The sequence below is a fragment of the Tachysurus vachellii genome, chromosome 8, assembly GCF_030014155.1.
Source record: "Tachysurus vachellii isolate PV-2020 chromosome 8, HZAU_Pvac_v1, whole genome shotgun sequence".
NCBI lineage: Eukaryota > Metazoa > Chordata > Actinopteri > Siluriformes > Bagridae > Tachysurus > Tachysurus vachellii.
In genome coordinates this window covers 9,711,980-9,731,487 of record NC_083467.1, presented here as the reverse complement: position 1 = coordinate 9,731,487, position 19,508 = coordinate 9,711,980, and the positions used below count along the sequence as shown (strand labels likewise).

Here is a 19,508-nt window from a genome sequence, read left to right as displayed (position 1 = left end):
ATGTTTTCCATTAAAAGGTGTAGGGAATTACTGACATGTGTAATAATGCATTTAACCACCAGAGGATGCTGTCTAACTGCTATGTGTGTTTCACATGCAGGATGAATAACTAATGTAATGCTCAGACAATTTCAAAAGTAAAATGAAAAAATCTTTATTTCAAGGTATCATGTTATTTTTTTAAAGCATGCCAAAATATCCCCTGATGCAACATACTACAAAAAATAAATCGCAACATACAAAGAAAGAGGAATTTTATTAAATGTATTGCAACATTTAACACTTTCACCGAGGAACTTACAAGGCCATGAAATGACGTAAGATTAAAGGAGGGACAGAGAAACAGACAGACAGACAGGTGCCAGACACTGGGTTGTGGTGTTATATGTAAATCATTGTGACTGACACTCTGTAGTTGACAAGATAAAGAATATCTATTCATGGTCTCCTCATGCATTTTGAGCCTTTTGGTGTTTCCTGTTTCTTAACTAAACATCTTACCATCTTTAGTTCTACAAAAGTTGTTTGTTGTTTTAATTTCTAGATGTTTTAATTCAATACAATTTATAAGAGCTATTATTATCAAAAATACCGTTAAAAAAGTCAGATAATAAACTACTATAATGTTTAAATAAACTACATTTAAATAAAGCATTAAAAGGTCACATCTTTGTTACACAAACTGACATTAAAACATACAAAGAGAAACAGGTACATACAGGTTTGCCAGCTATTAATGCATCAACTTTATCCAAAAGCTTTATCCAAAGCAGAGACACATTCTGTTCAAGTGAGTTTTTACCCACTATATGTTTGTTCTACTGCTTAGACTGCAACAAAAACCACAAGCCCTGTGTCAAGTCTTTACTCTGCACATATTACCACAAAATCTAACTTCCTCTTTTTATACTGATGTTTTATGTTTGCACAGACATAAGGTTAAAAAAAGCAGAATCTCATCAATTAACAGACCAGATTTAAGTAATAATGTACTGTAATTCTATAAAACTATGAAAGTTAAAAACATGTCTATGGTCATCATACTCCTTCCTTAATGCTTATACTGTATTATTTAACATTACTAGCTCTAGTTCTAGTTCAAGCTCTAGTTGTAGCCATCATCACATCAATATTTCTATGCTCAGATTTACTACAACAATATTGTTATAAAAACAGTGTGTAACCTTTCCATATAGTCCACAGCTGTTAAAGATTTAAATGTATTTAAGAATTCTTATTTATTTATTTAGCATTTTCTTATTTTCTCTATTATGTTAATCTTATCAGAGTTGCAGACACTAATCGGCTTTTTTCATATTCATAAAATGACCTTATATAAGACAATGTTAGTACATTACTACTATTCTGTAAGGCAGATGTTTCAGGATCTTAACTCTCATATAACATGGTATGGACACATTAAAGTCTTTTCAGTAAAAATGTGACTTTTCAGCTTTAGTCAATGTCCTTTTTACCTGCTGCTGTTTCTGTAACAGCACTAAGTGGCATATTTTCAGCCCACAGAGACTTCTCCTGTTTTTTTGAAGCAGATTTTATCTTTTTAAGTTTAATCCACAGAATTACAACAATCGCAAGCAGGAAGAAAAGCAGAAGAACGAGGATGTACAGTGGTACTCCAGAAGACCATCCTGGATCATATATAGGTGCTAGAAAACATTAAAGATATATGAGCATATTCAGTATATAAAAACAGACTATAAAAGATATTAGAATGTTTAAAGTGTACAAATTACCTTTAACAGGGACACTGACAGAAAGTCCTCCTGATTTGTCTTCAGCTACCTTCCTCCAGGTGTTAGCAGCTGTCTGTAACCATTCTATAACCTGACACTGGTACTGGCCATTATCAGAGGGATCAACATTGGGTACAGTGAGTGTGTAGCGGGTGGTACTGGGCCGGCCGTACACCAGAGTTCTATCAAGGATCGTGCTGTGTAGAGTTCCATCTCGTCTTGCAGTGAAAATGGTCAGAGGCTTCTCTTCACTCTGCCTCCTCGACCAGATCACTTCAAGCACAGACTTCTCGCTAGAACGGGAGCTGATCTCACATTCTACCATAAAGCCGGTCTGAATATCAGTAACGTTGAGAAAGCGACTGGATTTGTGTACATGCAGCTTGCTCTCTGTTATGTGGAAGCAAATCATTAAGCAAAATTACTATTTTTGGACAACAGAAGAAAATTATTAGTTAAAAATGATCCAAAGTTAATGCGTGAATAAATATGTACAATCTGAGAAAAATCTTGTATGTTTCTAGAATTAGAAATAAAAGATAAGCCATACTTTACCTATTTTTTGCACATTGACCATAGTTGTAACCAACTGCGGAGATCCTTTCTTTTCCCACATGCCTTCACAGTTAAGCTGGTACTGTTCAACCCTGCATTGGTAGTTACCGCTATCAGATGGATCCGAGTTCAAAATACTGAGCTGAAATTGTTTGGCTGTGGGCCTGGAAAACAATAGCCTACCACTGAGCTGCTGGTTCAATGACTGATACTGTAGAAGGCCATTATGGGTATAGCTTAGTAAAAAAGTGCTGGTGCTGGAGTCCTGCCTCCCCACAAACCAAGTAAGACTGTAGTGAAAGGTGGGGTCCATTATTTCAAAATTAATAAAACAACTAATGTCCAACTGCTCTCCCTCCATGGTGTTCTGATGAGTGGCAAACGCCTCCAAAGTGAAAGAAGTGTCACTTGAATTGATCCCGACTACATTAATAGAAAGTTCTCCTGATTTGTCTTCAGCCACCTTCTTCCAGGTGTTAGCAGCTATCTGTAACCATTCTATAACCTGACACTGGTACAGGCCATTATCAGAGGGATCAACATTGGGTACAGTGAGTGTGTAGCGGGTGGTACTGGGCCGGTCGTACACCAGAGTTCTATCAATGATCATGCTGTGTAGAGTTCCATCTCGTCTTGCAGTGAAAATGGTCAGAGGCTTCTCTTCACTCTGCCTCCTGGACCAGATCACTTCAAGCACAGACATCTCGCTAGAACGGGAGCTGATCTCACATTCTACCATAAAGCCGGTCTGAATATCAGTAACGTTGAGAAAGTGACTGGATTTGTGTACATGCAGCTTGCTCTCTGATGAATGAAAGTCAAAAATTGTCCCTTATTTATTATATTTCCACTCACTTTCTACAGATAATATTACATTTAGAAGCAGAAGGAAAGAACTTACCTATAGAATGTACAGTGACATTGGAAAACCCGGATTTGTCGCTCGCTTTCCTTTCCCATTTGCTTTTGCAATCATACTGATACTGATCTACTTCACAATAATAACTTCCACTATCAGATGGGATAGAATTCAAGATGGACAGATGAAAGACACTAAAAGTGGGTCTGGAGAAATAAAGTCTATGTTGAAGATCTGGATCAGATACTTGGAACATAAGACGTCCATCGTGGCTGTAGGTAAGTAGCTTAATTATGGAGGAACTTTGATCTTGTTGAAAGAACCAGCTCAGAGAGTAACGAAATGTGTGGTCAAGTACACCAGGCCCCAGAGAGCAGCTGAGTTTAACCTGTTCACCTTCTGTGGCCTTCAGCTGAACATTAGATTTATCCATGCTAAAATCACTTTCTGTAAAAAAAAAATAATAAAAGATTAAACAGATGTCAATGCAAAAAAATTACAAAAACACAAATAATACACAAATAATAAATCACTAAGCAACTCTGAGCCTAACCAGGGAAGGTATTAGAGGTCAATTTAACAAGCAATCTGTCATCAATTTCTATTATTAATGCTAGGCAGTCCAGGACACCATACACTTCACATACAAACACACAGGAACTTTTACTGTATTCCCCTTAGAACCCTTCCATCAAATGTCCTTTAACATTGCTAAAAAAATGTGGCAGCTTGAAAAGATGCAGGTTTTGGCAACATATTTAACAGCAGAAGCCCATGTTGGCAATCACAGACTTGGCATGGCAAGTGGAAAATGACTATGAAAAAAGAGGATGGAAAACTAGGCAAATAAAAAAAAAGAAACAGAAACGATAATGATAAGCACTGAAATCAATATTTTAATTATATTATATTAAATTGTATTACGAAGGAACACATTTTAATATGTGAAGAAACATGTAATGTGGCAGGTGCCTCCTCAGGCAAATCTGTGGGGACGTATCCTATAGAGATAATCAGCACTGACCTGTGCCACCTGTGCATGCCGCTATTTAAACCCCAGGGTTTTTTTGGTTGGGGTGAAAAATGTTGGACCTAATCTGTGACAAGTAATTTCTCTGAGAGGTAATTTGCCTTTAAAGGTAATCTTCCTGATCCACGTTATTTTTTCCCTAGCATAGGGTTAGAGAAGTTTTATTGTGATTCAGGCCAAGAGATATGTCTCCTCCCATCTTTCCTCTAAAATCTTTTGTGTCTGGTTCAGCGGCAACTCCCCTTGCACGGAGATTGTTCTCCATTTCCCCACCAAGAGTGTGGGACAGAGCGCTCTGTTGAGCCACTTCTGTGCACCCATCATGTTGTTGCCTCTGTGAATCAGTAGCCTAGTGGGTAGTTTGTTCGATTTTGGTTCACAACTCTTGCCATTATTCCAATATCTGCTGTTATTATTGTTTATTGAGGTGATTGCTTGGCTAATGGCATTCTCTCTTTTCTGCCCCAGACTACTGATCCGGCTTCCTGTCCACTGTTTCACATCTCTCTATCCAATCGGATAACAGGCTCTGCTTACTACTCTGTACCAAGACTTCCCATAACAATATGCCTACAACTCTTGAGCAAATAGGGCAGGTTGCAGCTGGTCAAGCCACAGCTATCGGTAAACATGAGCAGGCCTTGGCAACCTTGTTCACTGAAGTCCAAGATATCTCAGTATGACTGGGGCAGATCCAGGCTCTACTGCAGCCCCAGGGGGACTGTCTAGGGGGAATGCCCCAAATCTAGTCACCAGAGCCAGTCAACCCCTCAGTTGTTGGGACATGTTTGCCACCCCACCGCCCCATCCCCACAGGCCTATGCTCTGCAACCAGGGGCTTTGTCCCATTCATTCTACAATGCTCCCTTGTATTTGATATGCAGCCCTCCCAGTTCCCTTTAGAGAGGTCTAAGATAGCATATATGATTGCCTTACTAACAAGTAAAACTTTGGCATGGGCTATGGCAGTGTGGCAGCATCCCCTGCAAGACAATCCCATGGTTGATTCATTTATTGTTGCACTATGAAGCACTTTTGGGTGATCTGGTGGGAGGGGTCTGATCTCATTCCCCCTCCGGATGCACCAGGGTGCCCGCTTGGTAGCTAATTACACTATTGACTTTTGAACTGCGGCAGATAGCTCAGTTTGTAACAACCCAGGTTCAATCTCTGTGTGGGGGCCCCAATGCCACCCAAGCTGCCTCAGAGGTGCTCACACCCTCCCAACAACTATAAAGGAACGTTTGGGGCTGTCAGGTGTTCCATAGAATTACTGTGACCTCCAAGATGTCTTTTCCAAGAACAAGGACCTGGCCTTGCTGCCACATAGGCCCTTTGACTGTGCTATTAACCTGCTTCTAGGTGCAAAGGTCTATTTTCCTATTAATACATCCCACAGGCTTTATCTCACAGACATATTCATGCATCCACGTTGCCAGCTGACACAGGAATGTTATTTTAAAGAAGAAGGATGTGTAAGAAATTACAGATAAATGCACCCAGATTCCACTCCAAGATACACATTGAGAATAACTCATTCCTAAAAAGGTTCAAGTATTGTAAGGTAATACGTTTAGAACTCTAAATGAATGAAACTTGATTAAATCATTAGTATGGGAGCGGCAGCAGGACATTAAGGATCGCCACTTACAAAGGGTCTATGTGATAGCAATTACCATTTAAAGTGACCATTTGGTTGATAACTGTAACAATACCAAGCCAAAGTGTACGTGATCATGATTAACATTTAAAGACATCTGGCTAGATAACAATGTGACCCAGCCATTTGGGAGACACTCAGTTCTTAAGCCCAATACACATTTAAAGGGAAACCTCATTTAAACTACAAAGAGGGAAACGGTATAAAATGTTTGAGTATGATTTGTCCTGGGTTCTTACTGACTCCGATGAACCCAAAGTACTGCATGTATTTTGTCACTGCTATGCTGGAATAAAATTCTTGTTCTTCATTAAGATCTTCACCCTCATCGTCTTATTTTCTTACATTTTTTATATATCAACATACCTTTTTCAACCACAGCTAGTTCCCTGGTGACAGACTTTGTGTCAAGACCATACCAAATGCCATCGGGATCTTGAATCCATTCCTGTACAGAACAGCGGTAGTGTCCGCTGTCTGTTAGCTTCACCTGTTGTATCCTCAGTTGGAAGGACTTTCTATCAGTCCTTATTATGCTGATCCTTTCATCTGTCTCCAGAGTGACCACACCTTCTGGTTCCATTTTCAGCAATGTCTGGGTGCCACGTGTCCAGGTTACCTCAAAACGAGAAGAATCAGAAGTTGCTGTGGACACCAAGCAATTAATCACTCCGTCACTATTGGCTTGGATTTTCAGTGGAGACCTTTGGCTGGTGGAGACAGACAGCATGCTATCTGAAATGCAAACAAAAGTAAGCAAAACAAAAATAGTTTATGCTGTAAATCTTCAACTTTCTTTGCAAACTAAACATTACAACATGTCTACTGTACATGCAACTTGGATGTCCTAAAGTACTGGTTCAAAACCCTGGTCCTTGAGTTCCCCATGCTCTGCATATGTAAGTGCTTTTTCACAACTTTAATTCAGGAAGAGCTTTTAGCTGATTAGGTAAATCGGGTGTGGTGGGAACAGGAAAAACACTAAAATTTGCAGGATAGGGGTCTCCATGACTATGGTTCGGAACCTGTGCTTTAGGACATCTAAGTGTCCCAAAGTTGGGAATTTGTGTCCCCTTACCAGGTCTGTGTACAGCGATGCCCAGTGAATTAGACAGTTTCTTGGTCTTCTGAACATTTTTGTCATATACATCAATCTGGCACTTGTACTTTCCCACTTGTCGCTTACTTGCTCTCAACACCTTGAGAATAAAATCTGTGCCTGATTCTCGCACTTGTGTTTCTACCTGATAGTCCTGCTGCTCTGCTCCACAAGATATGCTTCCAGTATGATCCATACATATAATGTTTTTTTGAGCTGTTGAATTCTGTGGTTCAAACATCCAAGTCACAGCTAAGGAAACTTTAGGTGCTTTTACAGAGCAAATCATTTTTATTGTAGAGTTCTCAGTTACAGATGTGTCACGACTTTTCAATCCCACGTTTACAAGTGATTCTATAAAAGGAAAGAAAAAGAAGTGAAAGATTACAACAATAGCCAGTGTTTATGCAGTGTTTACTTATTAAACATTTTCTAATTTTATTTTGTTTAAAAAAAAAAACATTGTTAAGGTCATCAAATGGGAATCAGAAATGTGAATAATATTGGCAGTGAATTTGCTCCAACATTTACAGGAAACTTTTCAACCTGCTAAACCATTTTCTCCCTCTTATGCAAAGCTAATGCATAAACAAGAATTTGACTTACCAATAGAATTAACTGAAATCTGGCCTTGCTGTGACTGGCTGTTCACTTTCTTCAGGTTGCCATTGCTCTCTATACTCCACTCAGACACAGTGCACATATATTCACCACTGTCAGAAAGAAGAGCTCCACTTAACTCCAAAATGAAATCTGCAACATTAGACCGAAATGTACGTACACCCCTGTGCTGATACTTGGCCCCTACATCTCCCATCACCCCCTCACGACTCAGGGTTATAACATCGCTGAAAGAGCTGCCTGAAGATTTTTTGTGCTGCCATGACACGGACAGCAGCCCTTTGGTTCCAGAGACACTGCAGAAGATTTGTAGTGTTTCCCCTTCAGTCACAGGAACCATCTGCTTTGTCATGACCACAGCCAAACTACTCTCTAGAATCAAAGGACAGGAGATTTACAGATTACTTGATGTATAATATTTTTGCATAGGAACATGCAAGAAATTATATTATATAGTTGTAAGAGAAAAATGTGAGCCCTTTTGTGTTTCTGCATTGGTTCTTCATAAAAAGTCATCTGTCACAATTTTAGACTTGCATAGACTGACTAAATTAGTGATATAGTTGTTTGTACTTTTCAAATAGATTTCATGTCTTTATTGGGCACACTCAGTAATCCTTCACAGTGCAGGCCAAAAAAAGATCTTTCACATTTAGCAGACTCCCTTATCCAGAGCAACTTACATTTTTATATCATTTTATACAACTAGAATTAAGGGCCATGCTCAGGGGGCCAGCAGTGCCAGCTTAGGCTAATACATCCCCCAAAATGTAAGGGTCTTCTTGAATTTGCTAACTTGTACAGTATATCATCCATACAAAACTGTTTCAGTTCATGAATACTTTAGGGCTGTCTTGATTGAACAGCCCTCTTCATGTTAAGCCACAGCATTTCAAATAGGAAAAGGTCATGAATGTTCTTCTTTTTAAGCCATCCTATATTTGATTTCCTTATGTCCTATGGGTCACTGTTTTGAGATTATAGATTGTTGCCCTGACATGCTCCCTAGAGTTTTATTGTTCCCTTAATGATTGCAATACATTGAGGCGCTGTGGCAGCAAAGCAGCTCCTAACCATGATGCTACCTGCTTCATGCTTCACAGCTGAAATGAGTTTTGGTGTTGTTGAGGAGTGACAATTTTTCTCTAAACTTAGAGCACAGAATTTTATTTTGCAGAAGTATGGTGGAACATCCTGGTGTTTTATTTTCCCCAAGTTGCACACAAAATGTTTTGTTGTACAACACCTATTTTTATTTTTTTTTCCTTTCATTAAGACTGTTTTTCTGTTTTTTTTATAGTGCCCACACTATCAAACATGTTATATTTAGGTTCTTTTCACCTCTTTCATGATTGCCTGTTGCCTAGGAGACAGTTTGTCATATTGAGAAGTGATGAACACCTAGCTATTTAGAAAAGCTATTGCAGCCATTTCTAGCTACACACATCTCTATAATTTGTCTTCTAAGGCACTGTGAAAGTTTTTGTGTCTTTATTTGAAGGTGCATATCACCTGTACAATCATCACTTCACATAACAATTTCTTACTTTTTCCAGCCTGCAGTGTGCATGATTATTCAATATGCTCAAGAAAGACCTGAAAACTACAGTACTACTATACTATAAGTGATTTAGATGATCAGGTGTATGCAAAAACCCTGGTAATGCCAAAGTGCTCACAATATTTTTCTTACAATACTTTTTAATCCTTTCTGTGCACTTATTTAGGTTTGTTGTTTGTAATTTTCCTTAAAAATCAGTACATCCAGTTTTATATTACAATAATAATAAACAGTGTCTGACCTTTGGTTCTGATGTGCACAGTTTCTTCATGTGATAGCTGGCTTTTTCTTTCGATGAACGACCCAGTCTCTAACTTCTCTACTTGTTCAGCTTTACACTGATAGATGCCTTGATCTTCAACCCTGACTGGTTGGATAGTAAGAATGAAGATTGTATTTTTCTTCTTCACAGTTCTCAGTTCACCATCTTTCTCTCTTTTCATGTAGGTATTATCTACAGTCTGCACACCACTGTGATCAATTTGAGCTACAATCATGTTGTTTCTCAGCCAAGTCATGGAGAAAAAATATCCAAGAAGATTCTGAGCCTCTAATCTGCAGTGGATCTCCATCATGTCTCCTTCCTCCAGGGCCCCATTCAGAACCTGAATTTGAGTACCAAAAGATCCCTCTTCATGAGCTGTATCTGAAACACAGAAAATACAGAAAAACTGCAATATAAAATCCCAATTTCTGATTTGCCATTTTAAAGGATCGTAGTGAACATAATACAAGCACAGTAAAAGTACCACACAGTGTCAAGTTCACCCACACAGTAAATGTATCCAGTTCATATATTTTACCTAGAGTTTTGACCTCTATGTTTGAGCCTGTAGAATTCCTGTGGCAAATCCTCATCCAAGAGCGATCTGGGTCTTGGATCCACTCGTCAGCCTGGCAGTAGATCTCACCACTGTCAGACTGCTGTACCTGAGTTATCTTGAGTCTGTAAGTGGTGTCTTCTATCTTCTCCATAGTTATAAACCCAGAATGGTATCTGTGCTCATACTCTGCTCCAGGCCTTACAGTTAAATCTCGATCCAAACTGATGATGGGTCGAGTGTCAGTGCTACCACGCAGATACCATGTAACAGACAGATGAGTGTGTTGAAAGGTCTGACTGGAGACTTGGCATTCTAGCTGAATGGATTCACCTACAGAGACGCTAAGAGATGCAGGTCCAGAGTATGATGCCAACAGAGTATCCTCAATCACTGTGGGACGTTAGAAGTAATCACACTTGGTTATACATATTATCTGACTAGTGTCACAATAGTACAGAACAAATAAGTCTTAACATGTTGTTTACACATGTATAGAAAATATAAGAGCATGAAACAATATTTGTTTCATTGTTTGTATTTTATATTTGTATAAAATACAATATAATTATCACTCATAACATTCACAAAAATCACCAAATTACAAATCACCTGTAATATTGAAAAGAGATCAATTTAGCTGGTTACCTTTCACTGTTGTTTTTGCGCTGTAGGTTCCGAAATACACCCCATCTGTATTTGGAGTGTAACATTCATATTCTCCAGAATCTTCTGCTTCCAGAGACTTAATGTGGAAAATAACTGAAGTCTTTGACTGCCTTTCAATCACAATATTTTTCTCCCGCACTCTTTTAGAGTACTTTGCATAAGGATAAGATGGATCAAAAGTGCTAATAATTGCTATTTGAACCTCTGGCTTCTTTGGCTGAAAGATTGAAAAAGCGAAATCCTGAGTCCTTGAATGTTTAAGGCCACTAACATTACAGGAGATAGACATTGGAAATCCTTTCACACGGTACAATGGACCCTCCTGGATCTCTACCAACTGCTGGCCGGCACAAACATCTGTATGAGAAAGACAAGCATTGTCTAATAAATTGTTCTCACTAAAACTATATTTAAATGGTTGAAATGAGTTATGTTTTTTTAAAAGAATTTTAATATCCATTAAATATCCTGTGTAAGCTACAGTTTTGTGATTCAGGTTCACTATCCAAACTAAAGCAATATGAAGCCCAAACACATAGTTTTGTGAAATGGTTAACTAGTGTAGCCTGAATTAAAGGGGAATCTGTTTCCTCTTACTATTCATAAGTGCTTTTGTTCTGATGAGAAGCTTCTCCTCTTTCTCTAGCCTGTTTCACTGTACAGTGATTAGAACATGATTAGATCATGGCCTCTTTTTCATATGTGTTCAGCTTTGGCCAGTTTGTATGCTCACCATCTGAACCTTGGTTGGAATTTGGAATTATTTCATACAGAAATATTTTATTATGCAAGATTATGTGGCTTTCTGAGAGCATGACTGTTCATGTCACCTGAACATAATATGTATTAAAGTACCAGTTATACATATTATGTTCTTTCACACTTGCTTACAGTGTTTTAAGAAATCACAGCTCAATCTTTTTAACGTAGTAACTAACAGAATACTAACAATACCAACATATTGTTACAATTAACACTCATTAACTTCATTTTCTTTATACAAAGAGATGCAAAGATTAAGACCTGATTGTCTAGGGAGATGTAAAACCTTTACATAAAATATACAAAATACTTTCTTTTTTATCACATACATTATTATAAGTATAAATTATTTTTTATATAGAAACTCTCTCTAATAACTGAATGGATAAAATTGCTATTCCTGCCATTGAATGAGCCAGCCTATGGGCTTTCATTTTACACACACGTATAAAATCAGTCATGAAACTTACTAACTGTTGTGTAAAGGTTAACAATATAGACCAAAAACAGAGAAGCAGAAGAACTTTTTAGATACTGAGTAAGAGGTAGTGGTAGGAAGAGTTGACTAATTCTTAGAGTGACAAACAAATATAAATTCAATACACTAGGTAACTATTCCATGCATATAATGCTTAACTACATGTTTATAAATGTATTCTTTTAAAAACCTTTGGACAAATATAAAAGAAAGACAGGATCCTGAGTTTTTTTGTTCATATACCTACTACAACCTTGTCCATTTTTTTTATTTTCATTTATTTTTAATTATAGTTATTCCTTCATTTATAATTATTAACTGCAACTAGCCATTCAGTTTCCTCTCATTATTCATGTATATGCTGTTAAGAAATATATATGTACAGCATGAGAAAGCAGAGCAAAGTTGTCTAACCTGTTATGTCAACATTTTAAGGAAAATATTTGTGTTATATAAAACATGTATGTATTAAATTTAAACTGAACTGTTTGTTTTTTTGCATGTTTTCCCAGATTCTCAAATGCATTTTACATATTTCTTGTTCTCTTTTTACATAAACATTGGTAACATTAATTTGTTATAGATATGATCTCACCAGTCTGAAAGAGTCCTCCGAGACTCATCATCAGGAGGAGATGCCACAGCTGAGGCTGAAGAAAACACATCTTAAACTGCACAAATTACGTTTTTCACCATACGACTATTAACACATCTGTGTAGAATGTGCTCATAGTTTAGCTAAATGAGTCAGACTGAAATCGTGATGTAGGCCAACAGGAAATGAGACAAGACGTGGGTTTCCTGTCGTCTTTTGAAAAAATTCTTAAAAATTTTAAATAAAAATTCAGATCCTGTGTATAAAATCAAAACATTGTTTTATAGGAGAAAGGACATTGAATAATAAGCTAGACTACTTTCATTGTGGTTGTAATCAGCTGCCTAGAGGTGGAGATGAATCTTTGAACAGGAGAGCTAGATACTACCAGCTATAGTATCTGGCAGCTACAAGAAAACCCATTGGACACAGAATAGTGTGAAACAACTTTTATGCTAATGGATTTGTCAATATCACCATCTAGTGGTTCTTCACAGTGTTATAACAATGCATCAGGTCAGTGAGAACACTGAGATCAGGATCTGGAAACATAATTCACCACAAAGATCTCAATCAGTTCAGATATGAGGCGTCTGCACGTCTGCAATTTAAGCAACAGGATCTCTTTTGGTAAAATATCACTGCCTGAGGCTGCACTACACAGCTAAAAATACAGACGAATGTATTTTTACTCCACTGAATGCAAAGAATAGTATCTGCTTTTTTAAAACCATGCTAAAAATAGCTAGAATACATCTTGAGCATTCTCATAACTTTGCCAGAGCACAAAGAAGGATGATAGAGACATTAATATAATTTTTTTTTAATTCATGGACTTTACATGTGTTAGGGGTCTAACAAAATGCTTGGAGGACATTGTAATCACAGTCAAGCTCAAACTGTGTAAATTCTAAACCAAAGATATGCTGTATTACTATATACAGAGGTAAACAGAGACAGGGTGAAGAAAAAATCAAGTCAAATCAAGTCAAGAAGCTTTTATTGTCATTTCAATCATATATAGCTGATGCAGTGCACAGTGAAATGAGACAAAGTTTCTCCAGAACTATGGTCCTACATAAATTGACATAAAGTTGCACAAAACAACACAGAGATTAGGACTTAAGTCCTAGCCACATAAAGTGCATTTTGTGCAACCTAGTGCAACAGTGGGAGAGAAATACAGTGCAAACTGACAATACAAACCAATACAAGACAAATACACAAAATAGCGCTGACCAGTGTGCATACTGTATATTATAAAGTACATTATGCAACTAAAGAAATTGCAAAAATATTCAAACTTATGCAGTAGTAGCAGTTTGATGAGAGCTTGAAAATGTGGTGTGCAAAAACAGCAACTACGTGAGAGATTAGTTCACACAGTTGGGTGTGAGTTTGTGTGTGTGTGTGTGTGTGTGTGTGTGTGTGTGTGTGTGTGCATGTGTGTTCGGTATAGTACACTTCTGTTTGTTGAGAAGCCTGATGGCTTGAGGGAAGAAACTATTGCACAGCCTGGTTGTGAAAGTCCGAATGCTACGGTACATTTTTCCAGATGGCACGAGGCTAAGGATTGTGTTTGACGGACGTGTGGGATCATCCATAATGCTTTGAATTTGGTACTCTTGATAATCTCCATGGAAGATCTGTTGATATTCAGTGGAGAGTGGTAGCTCTGTGCTCTCCTGAAGTCAACAACCATCTCTTTAGTTTTGTCAATGTTTATATACAGGTTGTTGGCTCTTCACTATGTTGTTAGCTGTTTCATTTCCTCTCTCTATGCTGACTCATCATTCTTACTGAGGAGAACCACTACAGTCATGTTATCAGCAAACTTATTGATATGGTTAGAGCTGTGCATTGCTACACAGTTGTGAGTCAGCAGAGTGAACAGCAGTGGACTAAGCACACAGCCCTGAGGGGCCCCAGTGCTCAGTGTGGTAGTGCTGGAGATGCTGTTCCCAATCCGGACTGACTGAGGTCTCCCAGTCATGAAATCCAGGATCCAGTTGCAGAGGAAGTTCAGAGGAAAGGAGTTCAGGCCCAGAGGCTCAACTTCTCAGTCAGGTGATGAGGGATAAAAAGTGCTGAAGTGAAATTTATGAACAGCATTTGTACGTATGTATTTTTATTGTCCAGGTGGGCAAGGGCCAGATGGAGGGTCGTGGCAATAGAATCGTTCATGTAGCGGTTTGGATCATACGCAAACTGCAGGGGTCTATTGAAGAAAAAGAGGACATAAACAGTAACCTGCAGAACCCTTATTTATAAGAGAACTAGTTATGAGCAATTTGAGAACATTTTAAAAACTCTAAGAGTGAAACAGATAAATTAAATGAGAAGTGAGACACCACCCTAAGATTAACACTATTGTCTGGTGTTCACCCAAGTACAGATTGAGTTTTCAGTCACAAGCCGCATAATTTACCCACATCAAACAAGGTATGAAATCACACTGTCAAGTGTGAAAGCATATACCAGGTTTGATCCAGGAAACGGATGTTTAATGTAGCAGATGATTGGACTTTTTTTTAAATGTACCTGACTGGTCATTTAAATTGAATCTTAAGACAAACCTCAGTAAGAATGATAAATAATGCTTACTCTAAAAATCTTACTCTTAAAATTGCCATTTAAATGTAACTAGGAAAAGTGCTATTAATAGTAAATAAAGTGTCTACATTTGTGTATATTTCAAGATGTAAATTATTTAGGTTGTTTAGTACAAAAGTTCTGGAATAAAGTGTTATCTTAATAAATAAATATGATGATGTGTGTCGTTTTTTTATATATAGTTATATATAGTTTGTTGGTATTTTTTAAACAAAGAATTTGAGAGAAACTTTTGGATTCCCAATGAGTGAGTTATATTCTAAACACAAAAACACAATTTTAGTGCACTTTTAGACTATAAACATGCCTTGAGTTTAAGGTCCACAAAATAACACAGCGATCTTAGCTCATATTTCAGGTTAGGTGACATTTTAATGATTAATTTCTCTAAATAAATCATGAATGTGTGGGTGAATATGTTGCAGCTATGAAACAGCACAAAGCATATACTGTATAATACCAGCAAAGCAAAAGAATACCAGACCAAATTTACATTTCTAAAGAAAACCAGGGAAAACAAGAAATAAGAAAACATTTAAAAAATAATATAAAAGATTGTGGATGCTGAATGTACAGTAGCAGCAGCCAGAGGGCTGTTTGTATCTGTCATGGTGGTAACCCTGGGACACATTAGTGAACACCAGTTGTGATAGAAGTTGTCAATCTGGAGAAAGACCTTCCAACAAATGCTACCAGAAGGCTCTTCTGATTCACCTGAAAAGTCTAGGAGAGCCAGAGGTTCTTCAGTAGTAGAAGGAAAACATGGGCATGTAAGGACTTTGACAAGACTATGTTAAAAACAATCATGTTTTTACCTTCCTTGTGTCTCACGAGGACATGATCATTCACCATCTCTGAACAAGTGCAGGATGTGTTGACCTCTACCAGTATAACTGAATGGTGGAAGGAGCCATTTGATGAACCCCGTGGACATATGCAATCCCTTCAGAGGACGTGTTTGGAATGGTGTTTTGAATGGATCTCTGCGGATACTATTTGAAATTTAGTGGGAGATCTTGAACCCAGTATACAATGTTAAGGATGAAGGTCTCTATTTAATCGACTACAGTAAATAAAAATGCTAGAATTGAATTCCCACAGTTATGGAAATGCATTTAAATGTGAAATTGTGATGCATTTAATCTTTTTTTTTTTGGATTTATTTTTGGATTTATTTTCATTTTAAGTTCAATAATGGCTGAATTTGTTGGATTCAACCTACTGCAATCTGAATCATCTTGTTCATGATGGATATCAGATAATAATGTAAATATAACAAGAAAAATATCATTTATTCAGATCAAACAGAAATCTAGGGGCTAAGGAGAAATTTAAAAATAAACCACGCACATCAATCCAACTTGTGCTTATCAAAAACTTTTATGATTTTATAAACCTGAGGAATTATTTCTTTTTTATGTATTAATCATTGTTTAAAAAACATTTAAACAAAAGACAGGAAAGCACAAAACTGCACTCAGTCAAGCATCCACTTAAAATAAAATGAACACCCCCAAACCTTGACCCCTTTTTGCAGGACAAATCCTGATCAAACATTTTATACTGTTTTTCCTCTTTGTCGTTTAAATGGGGTTTCGCCTGAAATATACTGTATATTGAGTGTAAGGACTGAGTGTCTCCCAAATGGCTGGGTCATACATTGCTGACTAGTCAGACATGTTAATCATTGTCTTGCACACCGCTCCCATACTATCATGGTTATAATCATGGTTATTCATGGTTATTCATTTAGAGTTCTAAACGTATTAACTTATGATACTTAAGCCTTTTTGGAAATGAGCTCTTTCTGACTTGTATCTTGTAGTGGAATCTGGGTGCAATCTGTAATTTCTTGCAGTCCTTTCTTTAAATTAATGACATTAAGATACTATTCAATTTTGGTAACTCAAAATCTAATTCTGGGATATCTTCCACAAAGCCTTTTTGCTCAACACAATAGTTATTTTTCCAAGGCATCACACTCGCAGATAAAACAAAATGGAGTTTTGTCACAGCACCCCATGTCCAATCCTCACCATTCTTCTGGCTGGCTTGCAAATGTAAGAAAAAAGATTATGAAGATAATGAAGAGTTTGAAGAACATGAAGAACACTGGGTTCATCGCAGTCAAGAAGAATGCAGGACAAATCCTGCTCAAACATTTTATACTGTTTTTCCTCTTTGTAGTTTAAATGGGGTTTCACTTTAAATGTGTATTAAGTGTAAGGACTGAGTGTTTCTCAAATGGCTGGGTCACACATTGTCATCTAGCTGGATGTCTTTAAATGGTAATCATTCTCACGTATACCCTTTGTTTAGTGACAGTCCTTGATGTCCTGCTGCCGCTCCCATACTAACAATTTAATCATGGTTATTCATTCAAGTTGCTGAATTCTGCCTGTTCCGTATTATAACATTCACCCGGAATTTACTGGACTGTGTTAAGTTGCTGTATTCAGCTTGCTCTGTATTTCCCTGTTCACTGTATTTGGACTACTGGACTGTGCTAAGTTGCTGATATCTGCCTGCTCTGTTTTACCCCATTCACTGGTATTTGGAATATTGGACTGTGCACTTTGTTCTCTGCCTACCCTGCTTACCCCATTTGTCAATTGTTTGGATTATTTTGTGGTTTTGGACTATTCACACCTATTTTAATTAAAGACTCTTATTTCAAACTCTCTCCTGCATACTGCATTTAGTCCCCACATCTGCATACCTGACAGTACTATCTGGCCAATAATGGACCTAGCAGGTGCACAGATCCTTCATGCTCTCCATGACACTCTATCGAAAAAGACCGCTGCCCATGAATGCCAACTTCAGAATCTCACTAAGGTGACCAGGAACAGGTACTGGTCATTTCCATCAGCCTGCCTTGATTTCCCCTAATCCTGAGGGCTTCTCTGGAGAACAGGGACTGTGCTGACTCTTCGAACATTCTGCTCTTCAAGGCATCTCAGGACATTCACTCCATAGCTGAATATGCAGTAAAGTTCTGAATAGCCACAGCCGATAGTGGATGGGGCGTCACAGCTTTGTATGATGCCTTTTACAGTGGGTTGGCAGCTGGGGTGGAGGATGAGCTTGCTACTCGTGAACTACCTCCCGAACTGGATGAACTGATCACACTGCCCACCCGCATTGACCGTCATATACAAAAGAGCTGTTCTAAGATGGATCTCCTGCCATGCCTGGTGCCCCAGTGCCTGCCTCTCCATCCCATGCTCTCAAACCAAGTTCTTCATCCTTGGTGACCACTCTTGAGAGCTCCTGTCCCGTTCAGCCCATGGAAAGAGCCCTCTATTGTGGGGAGGCAGGACACATGGCCGCTTCATGTCCAGCAAAACACAGGACTTGTTATTGTAGGAAGGGCAAGTGGCAAGCCCACAGTCTCCAACTCCCTCCAAACCGCTTCTCAAAGTTTGCATCTCTGTTAACCATCAGGATCATCTTCTGGCTGCTTTCATTGGGGCAGATTCAAAATTCCTGGATGAAAAATGGGCTAGCCAGCTGGGCATTGAGACCATTCTCTTGCCGTCTGTACGTTTGACCACTGGAGAACACCACCATGAGGTTCTGATAAACCCATTGCCTCAAGCTCCCATCATGCTCAAATTCCCATTCCCTCACTGAGAGCAAAGCAGAAGGCTAACACTAGACATATTATAAAAGCCAGAGAGCAACCAAATCTTTCTGCTTTCAGAAAGCAGTTAAATATTACAGCTTGATAAAAATGTTTTACACTTCATAGAATGATGAAACATATGATTAAAAATTAATGTTTTGTTGGAAAACATTCTGATATGCGGATGTACTGTAATAAACAAAATGTGTGTGTACAGAAATTCATGACATATCAGAAAGATGGTTAAACTTTTATCTGATCTCTCAGAGACAATTCACCACAAGAGGTCCCATTCCCAAGGGGGGATGGGATAATACTAATACTGAAAAATCATTCCAACCAATGTCTTTTATAACAACACCACGTGCAATTTGCACAAGAACATTTTTGTAATAAAACATTTTATATAGCTTAAGACTGTATACATTTTTTGTTAATATTTATTAGTATAGAAGACACAGAATGCACAGGAAGTACATATAATAACCAATTACCCTCACCTATGTCCAGATTCACTTTGATGAGCACTTGTTTTTTCCTTCCATAGCTGTGTCCTGAAGTTTACTCACATCCAATCCATGACAAATACATTATCATCCCTTTTTCTTGGCTCCAACAACAAGACTGTTACAATATACTTGTTTGAGCCACTCAAACAATACAATATACTTGAGTTTACCACTGCATTATTCTACAGTCCCAGGCATAATAGATAGCATTTAAATATCTTAAAACCACCACCCACACTAAAATGTCTGAAAATATACTTCATGCATCCAAAATACAAAATTAGGTTTCTGAAA

General features: G+C 37.9%; 1 protein-coding gene across 2 annotated transcripts; it reads right to left on the bottom strand.

The window, feature by feature from the left end:
• Positions 1-237: 237 nt before the first annotated feature.
• Positions 238-12,628, bottom strand: LOC132850039 (immunoglobulin superfamily member 3-like). Of its 2 annotated transcripts, none has more exons than XM_060876149.1 (11): positions 12,465-12,628; positions 10,609-10,986; positions 9,943-10,353; positions 9,381-9,785; positions 7,564-7,950; positions 6,937-7,311; positions 6,225-6,593; positions 3,211-3,615; positions 2,310-3,113; positions 1,755-2,144; positions 238-1,667 (listed from the first exon to the last, which is right to left on the bottom strand). In XM_060876149.1, exons 1-11 carry the CDS (start codon positions 12,532-12,534, stop codon positions 1,456-1,458), a joined length of 4,206 nt encoding a protein of 1,401 aa, XP_060732132.1. In that variant the 5' UTR covers positions 12,535-12,628; the 3' UTR covers positions 238-1,455. The 2 variants fall into 2 exon arrangements, with proteins under 2 accessions (XP_060732132.1, XP_060732133.1); XM_060876150.1 differs by having other exon boundaries at positions 9,381-9,779.
• Between the last annotated feature and the right edge of the window lie 6,880 nt (positions 12,629-19,508).

Excerpts from the sequence above, each read along its gene's own strand:
- LOC132850039 (XM_060876149.1), bottom strand. The coding sequence starts at position 12,534 with ATGTGTTTTCTTCAGCCTCAGCTGTGGCATCTCCTCCTGATGATGAGT. Across the intron at positions 3,616-6,224 it reads ACTAGCTGTGGTTGAAAAAG|AAAGTGATTTTAGCATGGAT; the intron begins GTATGTTGATAT and ends TTTTTTTTACAG. Across the intron at positions 1,668-1,754 it reads TGTCAGTGTCCCTGTTAAAG|CACCTATATATGATCCAGGA; the intron begins GTAATTTGTACA and ends AATGTTTTCTAG.